Source organism: Mytilus trossulus, chromosome 9 (assembly GCF_036588685.1).
Source record: "Mytilus trossulus isolate FHL-02 chromosome 9, PNRI_Mtr1.1.1.hap1, whole genome shotgun sequence".
Lineage (NCBI taxonomy): Eukaryota > Metazoa > Mollusca > Bivalvia > Mytilida > Mytilidae > Mytilus > Mytilus trossulus.
Window position 1 is genome coordinate 3,648,643 of NC_086381.1, and position 16,260 is coordinate 3,664,902.

General features: G+C 34.9%; 1 protein-coding gene across 1 annotated transcript; it reads left to right on the top strand.

The window, feature by feature from the left end:
- The first annotated feature begins 2,934 nt into the window (after positions 1–2,934).
- LOC134683502 (glycoprotein 3-alpha-L-fucosyltransferase A-like) lies at positions 2,935–9,585 on the top strand. Its single transcript, XM_063542813.1, has 2 exons — positions 2,935–3,021; positions 7,618–9,585. Exons 1-2 carry the CDS (start codon positions 3,000–3,002, stop codon positions 8,820–8,822), a joined length of 1,227 nt encoding a protein of 408 aa, XP_063398883.1. The 5' UTR covers positions 2,935–2,999; the 3' UTR covers positions 8,823–9,585.
- Positions 9,586–16,260: the final 6,675 nt, after the last annotated feature.

A 16,260-nucleotide genomic window follows, 5' to 3' on the forward strand; every position in this document is an offset into this window, starting at 1 on the left:
GTGAATGTATATTTTTTATTAAATATTTGATTTAAGCAGGTAAAAAATAGCCTATATAGAAATGTTATTTAAAATTTAAATACGGGATCAAACTGTATTGATGCCCTTAAATCTGAAAGTACGGCACAGATACAGTTCTTAACCATTATAATGTATTCATTCCTATCTTTAGACGTTTTGAATCAATAAGATGTGCCTACTTTTATCTATGCTGATATTCAGACAACATCTGTAAAGTGCAGGGCGCTTACAATGTCGACACAGCCGCTATTTCCTTATAAGAAATATGCGATATTTCACATTTTGTTCATTTATATATGAAAAAAGAGATGCGGTATGATTGCACGTGATATAGATATTAATTCATCAGAGTTAAAACTATGTGATTATACTATGTGATTATACTATGCAACTGTACGACTTTCAATGATGAGAAATCACAATAACGTTTAGTCGGCTATAAAAGGCTTCAACATGAAAAAAAATCATACCAGAATACTTTCGACACAACTTAAAGCAGAACGATTAACGAAAAAAACATATGCTAGACATAAACCCACGACAACCCCTGAACTACAGGTAGACTTGGGACAGGAAAACAAAGAATATGACGGGCTTAGCCACGTTTGTGAGCGCACAACATTTATATAATTTCAGTCGGTTGATTTTATGAATTAGAATGAAATTATTTTCTTCTGAATTGTCTGCCCATATAGGTGGCGTTTAGGTTAAGTGGTTTGTATGATTTGGCGGTTAAATCATTCGGCACGACAGGGTCTACTCGATAGGTCACGTTAATTTTTACATCCATGCTATTTGATATTTTGTATCATGCATTAAGATATCGATTGTTTACAAATGTTTGTGTGTATTGAAATACTAATACATATATAGATATCTAGCGGGAAGGCTATAGTGCAGGCGATTTGGTTGTTATTAAACCAGCCCTCGGCTCTGTCGTGTGGTATTGCACTTTACTATTTTTTGTTATTTATTAGTATGATTATTATCAGTGGTTGTGGTATATGGGTGTTAACGGAAGAAGAAAGTTGATATATTCCAATTTCATGATGCATGATGATTGAAGAACTATGTTGCCGATTGTTTATTTACATTTTTATTCGACACTTCACCGATTTCTTAATAGAGTTACTAGGTCAAAACATACGTCACCAATTATAATTATAATTTAATGTCTTTAGCATTTCTCTTCTAGTAAAAGTGACCCGCTGTTTTCTCGTTGAGAATTTATATACATTTACCATCAAAATATACATTAAATGCTGTAATAGACATAATATATGTAAGATATGAACTCGTTTGCATTTATTTTTATAGGTTTGACCGGGTGTCACCGTTCTTTGATCTTTTAATTTGTTTTAATAAGTTGTTTATGAAAAGTACAAACTACTCAGATTTTTATATACCTCTGTAATAATCTTTTTGGTGTTATTACGTTGGAATCTTTTAGCACGATTTTACAATAAAGAAAAACATATATAAGAATTATTCTTTTGATCTCCCAAAGACTTGTTTATAAGCTCAAGAAGCTAAGTTGGCCGATATTTTTCACTTTTAACTGTAAAAAGTCTGAAACCTTGTCGATCCAAGGTCAGGAACCCTGTAGTTCAAAGTCAGGAACCTTGCCGTTCCCAAGTCAGAAACCCTGTCGTTCAAAGTCAGAAACCTTACCGTTCCCAAGTCAGAAACCCTGTCGTTCAAAGTCAGGAACCCTGTCGTTCAAAGTCAGGAACCTTGCCGTTCCAAAGTCAGATACCCTGTAGTTCCAAGTCAGAAACATTGCCGTTCCAAGTCAGAAACATTGCCGTTCCAAGTCCGAAACCTTTTCGATCCCAAGTCAGGAACCCTGTCGTTCAAAGTGAGGAACCTTGTCTGTCCTAAGTCAGGAACCCTGTCGTTCCAAGTCAGGAACCTTGCCGGTCCCAAGTCAGGAACCTTACCGTTCCATGTCAGAAATATTGCCTATCCCAAATCAGGAACTTTGTCTGTCTCAAGTCAGGAACATTGCCTGTCCAAAATCCGGATTATTGCATGTACCAAGTCAGGAGCCTTGCCGTTCCAAGTCAGGAAAATTGCCGTTCCCAAGTCAGGAACCTTACCGTTCCAAGTCAGTAATCTTGCCTATCTCAAGTCAGGAACTTTGCCTATCCCAAAGCAAGAACCTTGCCTGTTCCAAGTCAGGAACATTGCCTGTCCCAAATCCGGATAATTGCATGTACCAAGTCAGGACCATTGCCTTTCCGAAGTCAGGAACCTTGTCGTTCCTAGTTAGGAACCTTGCCATTCCAAGTCGGGAACCTTGCCAGTTCAAAGTCAGGAGCCTTACCGTTCCAAGTTCAGTAGAAACATTGCCGTTTCAAGTTAGTAATCTTGACTGTCCAAATCCGAAATCTTGCGTGTCCCAAGTCAGGAACTTTGCCGTTCCATATGTTGAAAGGGGTATTGTTTGTTTTACTTCTTTATTTTTAGCTTTCTGTATGCGACTTAAATATTATATTGTTACATTAATAGATTGGGTCTGGAAGAATATTTAGTATTTTGTAAAAACAATGTTTTCATGGGAAAATGTATCGAAATAGTTATGAATTAGATGAGAGATTCATTCAAAATAAATATGTCAAATGACTTAAAATGTTTGAATGAAACAATCTTAGAGTATAACTATCTGCACTTTCTCCCAGAGGGTAATAGCACATTATATTTAGATCACAATTTAAGTTATCTACTACTGCACATAATTTCCCAGCACTTATTTTAATGTTGACACTTCAATAACCAATGAGAGTTAAGTAGGTAGTGGATAACCTTATAGTTCTACTTCATTTTATCAAAGAAATATACGACAATAATATTTTGAAGTCGTCTGGAACGTGACATTCCATCGTGTTGCTGAAATTAATGCCGCCTAAAAAGTCCATTCTTACTATTCTATAGAGTTTGTGCAAACATTTGTTTTGATTATTTTATATACTTCCAATATGATAATGGTCCATATGATAGGTAAGTTATCTATTTATTATTTATATCTTAATGTCCAGTGGCAAATACTTCATTCATATATTAGGATAAGTAAGTTATTAGTTTATTATTTATATCTTAATTTCCAGTATCAATTTTGTTTGCTTGATATTAAATAAATAGTTATTATTTATATCTTAATGTTCAGTGGCCAATATTTCATTCATTTATAAAGATTAAATTAATTTTTTTTACTGTTTAATAAATATTATAGTAATAATTTATATTTTCATGTCCGGTGGCAAATAGTTCGATTATGTATTTAAAAAATCGGATTAGATTAATTTTGTTTGATTAAATCATAAATAGTTGTTAATTGATCCCTTCACACTGTCTTTCAATTTTATTTTTTGATATATTTTCCTTAAAATCTATATTTTCATTATTAATTATTGATCGTTATTATCATTTTAATGAAAAAATAAAGAAACATGTAAACTGCTTTACTATTTTATTCTATTTTGGAAAAAAAATGCCCCCAAAAAATAAAAAAAATGCGACAACTTGTTTTCTAACCCATACTCTATTCTTTGATTTTGGTAGCAAGTTCGAGTTTTTTTCTTGGTAGGCCTAAATATTTACATTATTTCAAATGAAGGAAGAATCCAAAATATATTAAAGATACATAATTGTATGTTCTTTAACGAGACGTTCAGTGTCTCGTCACACAGTTGTTCAAAATAAGCTGGAGGAACATGTTTAACCACTTCAAATCTGATGTGTATTTCCTTAGTCCTGAAATTTAGTGGTAATAGCAGGTTTCTGTCTGACCTATTTCTTTAATTGTTTTTTCGTTTTCCGTTTTTTGATCGTTTTAATATTATGTTTGTGATAATTTTATGATATTTTTTCTCATTGTTGATAGCCTTACAGTTGCCTATATTTGCGCACTGTTACATCATTTGGTCTCTAGTAAATAAACTCATTATAGATATCCGGACAAAATTTAGTATATATGCCAGACGCGCAATTCGTCTACAAAAGACTCATCAGTGACGCTCGAATTAAAAAAAAGTTAAAAAGGCCAAATAAAGTACGCAGTTGAAGAGCATAATAATAGTAATCATTCACTTAGTTTATTTCACATGCCTAAGTAAGTAACATTCATGAACAAAGTGTTCTGCATATTGAACGCTATCTGGCCAATGGTCTTTTTAATCTACAAAGTTGTTATATTACATTTTGTATTCCGATCTGGAATCTAAACTGACAGATTGACTAGTGAAAACTTAACGCTAACCACGAACAGTGTCCTACGAAAGATAACTCTGTCTTTATTTAGCTTTTTAAAAACCAAATTGTAAGGGACGTACAGGTTACAATACACCATTAGATTAACATGGTATTTAGAATAAAGAGTATGGCTAATCCTGATTGGTCGATATGTGCGCCCGTTATTTTCTATCATTAGAGACTTTATGCACTCTGCTTTATACTAAAGGCAAAATAAAAATTATTCCGTAGCCCTAAAGGCACTTAGATGACTTTTCAACGATATAGGAACAAAATTATACGCTAAGAAAAGCAATGCGAACCTACATGTTTGGACCAACAAATACGGTCCCAATTACTTTTCTTTGATTCTAGCAAGATTTCTTTAAATTAATCAATTTTCTAAAGTCTGTATCTCCAAAAAGGCTACCATTGTCGCCCATGTGGAAATTAATTGTTTATTTCAATCTACATGGTAACAAGAGTGCAATTATTCGTAATGCATTTACCATATGGTACCACTGTTGTTTTCTCGACGACTACGCAAACTAGGGAAAACGGGTAGCAGTTCCGTTTACTAGAAATGCCAGTGTTGGATTCAACCAAAAAAAATATATATAGGGTGATGCGGCTCAAATTAACTTCAAATGCTGTTGGAAGATCTTCTATTTTTTCGCTTACTGAAAAGGGCATATCTTTAATTGCTCCGACGTGCAGAAATGGAAGATATTTTCTATTCTTCGTTAAATGTAAATATGATTTTCGGCAATTTTTACACCTAATTGGACAAGCTTTCGATGAAATGTAATTCCAATCCTGTATCATCCAATCCGAAGCCGTATAGGAGCTATTCTGAGTACCATCGTAAAAAGTTTTGTAGAGATCTGAACACATGATACGGGACGGATGGACACGCGCGAGCACATACCTGTACACATGATACTGGACGAATGTACACACGATCGCACAGTTCTGAACACATGATACAAAATACAAAACAGATGGACACACGATCGCACAGACCTGAACACATTATAGTTGACGGATTGACACACGATCGAACAGACCTGTACACATGATACGGCACAGATTGACACACGCTCACACAGACCTGAACACATTATACGAGACGGATGGACACACGGACGGACAGACCTGTACACATGATCCTGGACGGTTTGACACACGCTCGCACATACCTGAACACATTATACGGGACGGATTGACACACGATCGTACAGATAGGAACACATGATACGGGACAGATTGACACACGATCGTACAGACCTGTACACATGAAACTAGACGGATGCACACACGCTCGCATAGACCTGTACACATGAAACTGGACGGATGGACACACGTTCGCTCAGACCTGAACACATGATTCTGGACGAATTGACACACGCTCGCACAGACCTGTACACATGATAGGGGACGGATTGACACAAGCTCGCACAGACCTGTACACATTATACGAGAAGGATGGACACACGCTCGCACAGACCTGAACACATTATACGGAACGAATGGACACATGATCATACAGACCTGTACACATGATTTAAGACGGATTGACACACGCTCGCACAAACCTGAACATATTATACGGGACGGATGGACACACACTTGCACAAACCTAAACGCGTTATACGGGACGGATGGACACATCGACGATAGTACAAACCCGAACACAGGATACGGGACGGATCGACGAACGCTCGCACAGACCTGTACACATGATACTGGACGGATGGACACACGCTCGTACAGACCTGAACACATGATACGGACGGATGGACACGCGCGAGCACATACCTGTACACATGATACTGGACGAATGTACACACGATCGCACAGTTCTGAACACATGATACAAAATACAAAACAGATGGACACACGATCGCACAGACCTGAACACATTATAGTTGACGGATTGACACACGATCGAACAGACCTGTACACATGATACGGCACAGATTGACACACGCTCACACAGACCTGAACACATTATACGAGACGGATGGACACACGGACGGACAGACCTGTACAAATGATCCTGGACGGATTGACACACGATCGTACAGATAGGAACACATGATACGGGACAGATTGACACACGATCGTACAGACCTGTACACATGAAACTAGACGGATGCACACACGCTCGCATAGACCTGTACACATGAAACTGGACGGATGGACACACGTTCGCTCAGACCTGAACACATGATTCTGGACGAATTGACACACGCTCGCACAGACCTGTACACATGATAGGGGACGGATTGACACCAGCTCGCACAGACCTGTACACATTATACGAGAAGGATGGACACACGCTCGCACAGACCTGAACACATTATACGGAACGAATGGACACATGATCATACAGACCTGTACACATGATTTAAGACGGATTGACACACGCTCGCACAAACCTGAACATATTATACGGGACGGATGGACACACACTTGCACAAACCTAAACGCGTTATACGGGACGGATGGACACATAGACGATCGTACAAACCCGAACACAGGATACGGGACGGATCGACGAACGCTCGCACAGACCTGTACACATGATACTGGACGGATGGACACACGCTCGTACAGACCTGAACACATGATACGGACGGATGGACAAACGCACGCACAGACCTGTACTCATGATGTGGGACGAATTGACACTCGATCGTACAGACCTGTATACATGATACTGGACAAATGGACACACGATCGCACAGACCTGTACACATGTTACGGTACGGATGGATACACGCACGCACAAACCTGAACACATTATACTGGACGAATGCACACATGGACGCACAGACCTGTACACATGATACGAGACGGATGAACACACGCATGCACAGACTTGTACATATGATACTGGGCGAATGGAAAAACACACGCACATACCTGAACACATTATACGGAACGGATGGACACACGCTCGCACAGACCCGATGACATGGTTTGGGACGGATAGACACACGAACGCACAGACCGGAAGACATGATTCGGGACGGATGGACACACGAACGCACAGACCTGAACACATTATCTTAATACGAGACGGATGGGCACACGCACGCATAGACTCGAACACATGACAACCCTCTTCTATTGTGCCCAGTGGGCGGGACAAACACCATGAATGCATAATTTTTATTTTAATTTGAGCTAAAGGATACAGGAATTTTACTCTCTATCAGTAATCGTTCCTTTGTTTTATAGACAGACTATATCTGCTATTTATCTGCTTCAATAAAGATTGTCTCTTTGCTTCTTATTATATTTTGCTCTCAAAATTTAATTTCTATTATAATAATTTATTGACTCTATTTTTACAACTAGGTAACCGTAACCTTGAAATAATGAAATACTTCCTCTGGTCAACAACAGTGTGCAGTTTATTATGCTTCCATGCGCTCTCAACTTACAACAACTTCAACACATGTTGCAAAAACAAACTGGTTAGTCCCAGGTTCATGGATATAAAGTCGATGTATTTTGGCGGACCAAATGAAAAGAACGGTGAAGGGGCGTTCCTGAATCGACGCATGCTTTCCATAAATGAAACGTATAAAATTCTTTGGTACAATTCACCGTCATATTTTCTGAAAAAGGCACATATAAGTTTACGAGCCTGTAGATTCAACAATTGCCAATTAACAACTGATTTAGGACAGATGTCGGTAGCAGATGCTGTTATATTCAGACATAATTATCTACCGAATATACTCCCTGTTAAACACACCGACCAGATATGGATATTACATGGACAGGAAACGCCATTCTATATGAGAAAGAACTACTTAAAGAAGGCATGGTTAGGACAATTTAATTGGTCAATAACATACGGTCATACGTCGGATATCTCAATGCCATATGCTAGCATTGCCAAGGAAGTCATTAGAGCGAAGAAAAATTATTCAGATATTTATAGAAAGAAAACAAAGCAGGTAGCATGGATAGTTAGTCATTGTTTTGCCGTATCCGGTAGAGATGAATATGTCCGAGAATTACGAAAGTATATTTCTGTCGACATTTATGGAAAATGTGGTAATTTGACTTGTTCTAGAGATGGCAATGAATGCATGGATAACATTAGTAAAGAATATAAATTCTACCTTTCATTTGAAAACTCTTTATGCAAGGATTATGTTTCAGAAAAAGTGTTTGCACTTTACAATAACAAGTACAGTATCATCCCAATAATCCGAGGTGCTCCGAATATTGACGAATACGTCCCACGGAAAACGTATATTAATGCATTTGACTTTGAGAATCCCGAGATACTTGCAAACTATTTGTTACGCCTTGGTTCCGATGAACAAACATATTCGTCATATTTGCAGGAGAAAGATAAATTCAGACCTTATTATGCTAGTTACTACAGAGCCATGTGCTCTCTATGTGAAAAATTGAATAAGTACAACAAATCAAAGGTACTTGAAAATTCATCATGGTTTACAATACGAAACAATTGTCTGGTACCTCAGAATAGATCACAAATTGTTATAAAGGACAGGGCTCCAGATTACTGGTACTGGGATTAATCCAGATACACAAGTCAAATGAAGTAACTTAACGTTAATGGTGGTAGTACCATATATATAGATGGGTATTACATCCATGGTAGTTCTCTCTACTGTTGAGACATATATTAAACATGGCACCACTTATGATTTAAATGAACGCATATACACTCAAGTTTAAGGAACTAATATAGAAATAATTACAATATACGAATCATTTTAAATTTAGAATACAATAGCTCGTTGAGACAAACCTCATTGTGTTCTACGGAAATAGATAGTTTAGACCTCTCATGTACTAGTCGGTATTGTAGTACTATTATTTTCTACATAACTGATTGTGGGCTACGGAAATAGACAGATTAGATCTCTCATATACCCGACAGTATTGTGGTATTGTGTTCCACAAGGCTGATTGAATGCTACGGAAATAGACAGTTGAGGACGATCGTTTCGTATACTTGTAATATCATTACAGTTTGTGTCGATTTTGAACGATAGGTGTTGTTTAGAGATCAATTAAGACACTAGTAATACTTATGCATGTGAAAAGAAATAAGTGATTTCAGTGCAAATACCTTGTTTTAAGTGAGTTTGTAAGTTTAAAATAAACACTTTTAGAGGTTTACAGAATAAGGAATAAGAAATGTTAATCGCTTCAACCAATGCAAGGGCCGCAAATGGACAACATGAAACTAAAACGATCTAAATAATTTAAACACAGTCCATCGTTTCAAATTTCAAGTTTACATGCACTAACATTATTGTGTAATTGTAATATTCATGTAGAATATAATTGGATAAATAAATTATTACATTAGTAATGTTATATACATGTAATTGTAATACATACAAAGACATATAGAGCTAAAAAGTAAAATCACACAAATACTGAACTCCGAAAAACATTCAAAACGACAAGTCCCAAACCAAATGCCAAAATCAAAAGCCCAAATCCATGAAACGAATGGATATTAACGGTTATATTCCTGACTTGGTATAGGCATTTTGTGATGTAGAAAATTGTTGGTCAAACCAGGTTTAATAGATAGATAAACCTCTCTTATATGACAGTCGCATACAAATCCATTATATATACAACGGTGTGTGAATAAAACAAAAGACATAATAATGTAAAAATGTCAAAATAGGGGTACAGCAGTCAACATGGTGTTATATTCTTAATCACTATAAAACAAACTCATATGTAACAAATACGCACAAAACGGCATATAGACAAAGCACATTGGCAAAAATGAAAGACAATATTAAAAAAAAGAAATACGATGATAGTTGAATACCACAATAACTGGATGTAAAAGTACAGAGCCACATCATTTATAACAAAGAAACACAAAAAGGCAAGTCATTGCTAATCCTACCACATCTTTGTTATACATAGACAAAGCACATAAGAAAAAATTGAAGACAACAATACCACAAGAACGGGATGTATAAGTATAGAGCCACGTCAAATGAAGTAATATTCATGGAGACAAATATATGGATACAATAATACGTTAATAAGATAATAAACAACGTCAGTACCCAGAATCTATACTTCAAGACCATTGTATATTAATTGAAACAAAATATTTATCAACAAGTTTTGGTACATGTATCTTCTGATGACGTTAATCAAACGACGTCCTTCGACATACCCCTGTTTAATTTACTTTATGCCCAGACACTGGTGATGTTTTACAAAGTCTGAGTTGGAGGTACAAGCTCTTCAATACCGAATAAGTTGGGAAATTTTTATCTTAAATGCAAATGTATATCTCAGGTGAAGTTGAAATCGTTTCGTTTGTCAAAGATTCTGATACTGAGATGACTGTGTATGTCAAATTTGAGATATCATAAGTCAACAAATGAGGCGTAAGAAACATGTCTGTTGTTTTCCTAATTTCTAGTTCTAATGGAACCTGATCAGAAAAGTTTGAATTGTTAATGGAAAGAACATCATCCATATATCTGAATGTGAAATTAAAAGATCAGGCTTTTTCATTTTCTTGTTTAAGACAAGTGTCTGAAGAAACGTCGATTCATATGAAAACAAGAAGCGGTCGGTTATTGAATTCGAACAATCAAAACAACAAAATCAAAGTAAAAAGTGTCTTTTTTTTGTTGATAAGCAACACTTTGAACTACTGTATTTGTTGACGAACTTCATATTTTATAGCTGACTATTCGGTATGGGCTTTGCTCATTGTTGAAAGCCGTACGGTGACCTACAGTTTTTAGTTACTTTATCATTTTGGGCTCTTGTGGAGAGTTGTCTCATTGGCAATCATACCACATCTTTTTTATATTCATATATATATTACTCAAAATTTTCAAGTGTACTAAATTCAAATTAACTTTGAATTCTAAGAACCTTTTATTTTCACTTCCCCAATAATAAGGACGTAACATTATAAGTATATTGACAAAACATGAAAAATCAGTGCAAGGACAATTAAGGTGAATGTCACTGAAACAGAAACTTAACAAAAGAAAAAAAACCACTAAAACATATTATGTCTATACAAGATTTCGGACTCTATATACTAGTACATGTATATTAGTCTGTAAAAGTTGTGAAGATACATGTATTGCATATTTTGAATGAATCATAAAGAGTTTAAATCTTTCCTTATCACATATGTTTTATTTGTACTATCTTTTTAGATTTCTTTATTTAAAAGTTGCATACATATTTGATGATGTCCGGTCCGTATGATTATCTATTATAAGATAGAGTTATAGAGTTGTTTTGATAACTTTATTACTTTGTGGGTATTTTACAATTATTTAGCGGTTCGCCTTTTTAATATAAAAATAAGAAGATGTGGTATGTTTGTCAATGACACACCTCAAAATTTATCAAAGGTACCAAGTTTATTATGTATTATATGTTGGCTAAAATATACCAAATATAGCACTAGAGAACACTCTGGTGCATATAGTGTCAACTATTTTCCTCTTATGTTTTATTATAAAACGATGGTTCGGATAAGATAAGTAAAGTAAGATAATTATCTGAATTTTTTAAATCTTTTAATATATAACTTAACAGTAGGTATCCGGTAAACTGATTGTAGATAAATCTCATGTTCCACGAAGATAATGACCTCATGATATGTAAAGCAATCATTCTATTTAAGTGCACAGGAAATTTCAATGCTACGCATACTATTACATTTTGTCGAAAATAAAGAAGTTGAATCGACTGAAGCAAATAATGTGTATTCTAAAGTACTTGATTTACAATGGCGATATTGGTTATAACGAAAAAATCAAATGTCCATTGCTCTATCATGAATATAGAATATAGAAGATATTTTCTACAATTTACCACATAAATAATTGAATGAGTTCATTATCATTTCTTATACAAAAGTCAGAGTCACTAAGGTTTAGAATTATATATAGTTCATGTGTTTTTTTAAAACATTTTCCCTTTAAAATGGCGCAAATGAAAGGTTCTATGTTTGTAGGTGATCTCTGGTTCTTCGCAATTGTAAGCAGATACTGCCCCACATGTTGCATTCGTCGTGTTGCTCATGTTATTACAAACCGGTAAATAGTCTTATTTGGTAGGTCAAATTCGTGAAAAGAGAAATGTTATTATAGTTACGAAATAAGGAACATTTCCGATATCATCTGTGCAACGATAATTTCATAACTGTTAACCAAATCGTGATGGCGTTCGTGAAGTTTAAGAAGGGATGATTTCAACTTCACCATTTAGAACTATTGGTTTAATTGCTTCTATGTGAGCTGCAACCCTCTATCAAGAAAATCATGATAGGAAAAACAAGCCTTATGAAAGCGGTGTAGCAGTACAACATATTAAAACAAACTAATAAAATCACTTGAAAAGAGCTAAGACTCATCAGAACAGTAGATTGATATGGAATGTTCTTTTGTAGAAATGGAAATATACAACATGCACATTAAAACATTGATTTGATCCAAACTTTATTATTTTATGATTTTTATAGTTCGTTCTTAATATATGTTGTACTGTTAAACCACTGTCCCAGGTTAGAGGAGGGTTGGGATCCCGCTAACATGTTTAACCCAGCCACATTATTTATGTTTGTGCCTGTCCCAAGTCAGGAGCCTTTAGGCCGTTAGTTTTCTCGTTTGAATTTTTTTACATTGTCTTATCGGGGCCTTCTATAGCTGACTATATGCGGTATGGGCTTTGCTCATTGTTGAAGGCCGTACGGTGACATATAATTGTTAATGTTTGTGTCATTTTGGTTTATTGTGGATAGTTGTCTCATTGGCAATCATACCACATCTTCTTTTTTATTTTTATACCCTTTATTTAAACACTGAAGTACGTTTGTCACGTTATGTTTGTGCATTACATTTTATCAGTTTCCGTATTTTACATCCGTGATATCTTACGATAAGAGATGCATTTTTCGAAGAACTTGTGATAAAATCTTAGTTTTTGTCACACTATTTTCGTGTCATAAAGGAAACTAAGTTTTTTTTAAAAGATATAATCTATATATTCAAAGTAAGAATAGTAAAATAATAGAGAAATTATGTATTAATGATAAATAATGTTAACTAACAAATTTATACATATATACATAAGGATACCCTGATTTTAAAGGTACTAATATAAAGGGATCTCCACTGAAATCTGTTAACAGCATGTGCAATATTGTTGAATGAAAAAAACCTCAACAATAATATTCATTTCTAAAAATGATTTTTTCAGTTTCCTCAAACAATCATATTTATGATATTTTGAAAAAAAGTTGAAATGTTATAAAATAATTCATCCATCGGCAATAACATAAGTATTAAATATTTTCGTTGATTTAAACAATAAATACCACTGATTTTAATTTAAGTTCAAATATGATGACAATTAGACCTTAAAAAATTAGAGCAGTTTCTGTTGCAATTGTATTGATGTTTAATTAATTGCTCTAAAGTTTGAATAAACCTCGACCCCCATGGCACATATTTTAAATTAATTTAATAAAACAGTAAACAATACACTTTGGACACAGACATATATCTTGTGTAACGGTGATTGTATAATGCAATGTGTTAACATTTAGACTTATAAACTATCCAGTCCAGGGCCAATTACTGAAGAGGCAGTGACAAATGATTTTAACTTTAAAAGTTCATTAAAATCAAAAGTCATACTGAAGTTGTCATTTTTGTCTGATATAATCTTTATCTTCTGAATTGACTGGAAAACAAAATGTTATTACAAAAAGAAATAGATATTGTATAATTGCCTTTGAGACAATTATCCACTGAAGATAAAGTGACTATGATGTAAGCATCCACAAATCACATTAGTTACCACCTTCAACAAGGATCAAAATTAGAACCATATAGTATGCATAATCAAAAATCCATGGCACAAAAAACTGTGAAACAATTCAAATTACAAAAACAAAGTCCTGTTCGTTACTTATTCACTGTTTTACCGTAACATCTTTTTAATGCTATATTTTCTTGTCTCTGGTATTAGCTGTTGGTTTGTAGAAATAAAACACCCTTCAATCGGATTGAACTCTTTTGGGTGCGTATGTATGGGACGCTATGGCAATGAGATGAGTTGCGATTGATTGAAACTTTATTTAACCTAGCACTGTTCAATAATTTTCGCTGCATTAGTATTGTACTGAACTTTATAATTAACTACTATAAGCACCACGGTTTTAATGAATTTTGTGATGAGTAAAATCATTTAAAATAGTCGTTAACTAGTATGTTTTAATTTATTTTCTAATAGTGATTTATGTACATGTACATTAAATTATTCATTTATAACCGAATAATCTCATATATCACTAAGAACCACCACAAGAGAAAACAATAAAAAATTATGGAGTGCAGCTATCTTTTAATAGGTCGTTAATGCAAGGCTCTGGGTTTAAACCACTTGGCTGGGACCTTTTCTTATAATCATAAACCATTGGTCTACTGTCAAGTTGAAGATGTGCACCCATCTTATATATTTGTAACCACCACAAAACAATAACAATTAAGCACCACAGACTGCAGCTATCTTTTCAAAGGTCTTAAAATTAAGCTATAAGGATCTAAACTACTTGTTTTAGGGCCTTATTTGATCATCACAAACCACGCCACTTGGTGCGAAATCATATGGTAATGAAATAAGCACGATAAAAAAAAAGTAACACGGCCTGCAGCCGTCTTCCAATACATCTAATTATCAAGGTTCTTGGTCTAAATCAACCTGTTTATGTCTTATCTGGTTCCTTTGACCCAAGTATACACAAATTTCAGTAGTCCGGACTATAAGACTAAGATGTCCAGTCCTATAATGGTGCCTTTATTGGGGCATATGTTTGAGCACTACTTAAAAATGATCAAGCACCATGGTCTGCCACTATCAAGGTTCTTGGTCTAAATCAACCTGTTTATGTCTTATCTGGTTTCTATGGCCCAAGTATACACCATTTTCAGTGGTCCGGACTATAAGACTAAGATGTCCAGTCCTATAATGGTGCCTTTATTGGGTCATATTTATGAGCACTAACTTAAAAATGATTAAGCACCATGGTCTGTTACTATCAAGGTTCTTGGTCTAAATCAACCTGTTGGGGTCCTATCTGCTTTTTATATGGCTCAAGTATACACCATTTTCAGTGGTCCGGACTTTAAGACTAAGATGTGCAGTCCAATAATGGTGCCTTTATTGGGGCATATTTATGAGCACTACTTAGAAAATGATTAAGCACCATGGTCTGTAACTATCATCAAGTAGGCCAAACATGCAAAGTCCATAGTCTAAATTACTCTGTTGGGGTCTTATCTGCTTTCTATGCCCAATGTGTCCACCAGACTAAGTTGTTCGATCTACAAGGCTAGCATGTTCATTCCTATAATTGCTACTTCCCTCCGTAAAAACAACACGTTGTTGTGGAAATAATTGATAGTTTCAACAGACAGGGAAGTTGATGATGAACTATTGACATAAATTCAAAAAAGACATTTAAAGCTAACAAGTTGTTATTATTGACATGTCTTGTTTGTATACACCAATGTAAGTAGATACTTAATACTAAGTAATGAAACCTTGATCGCTTTGATAAACCACTAGCAGAAATACCACATGTTAAAATAGGCGATAAGATAAAATCGTTTCACAGTGTGCTAGTGTGCTAGTGACCTAATACTATGAGTTTGACTGTCCCTTTGGTATCTTTCGTCCCTCTTCTATATATATTAGGTCAGTAAATTATAGATTGAGTTTACTGACTTAATATATATCGTTTAAGGTTACAATCACACTATTTAACTATAATATATATTCGGCTTAGAAAAAAGGGAAACAAAAATATCGAACTCCAAGGAACATTTAAAATGGTAAGTCTCCTAACAAATGGCAAATTAAAAAAACATCAGACACATCAAACGAATGGAAAATAACTGTCACATTCTTGACGTTGTCTAGACACTTAAT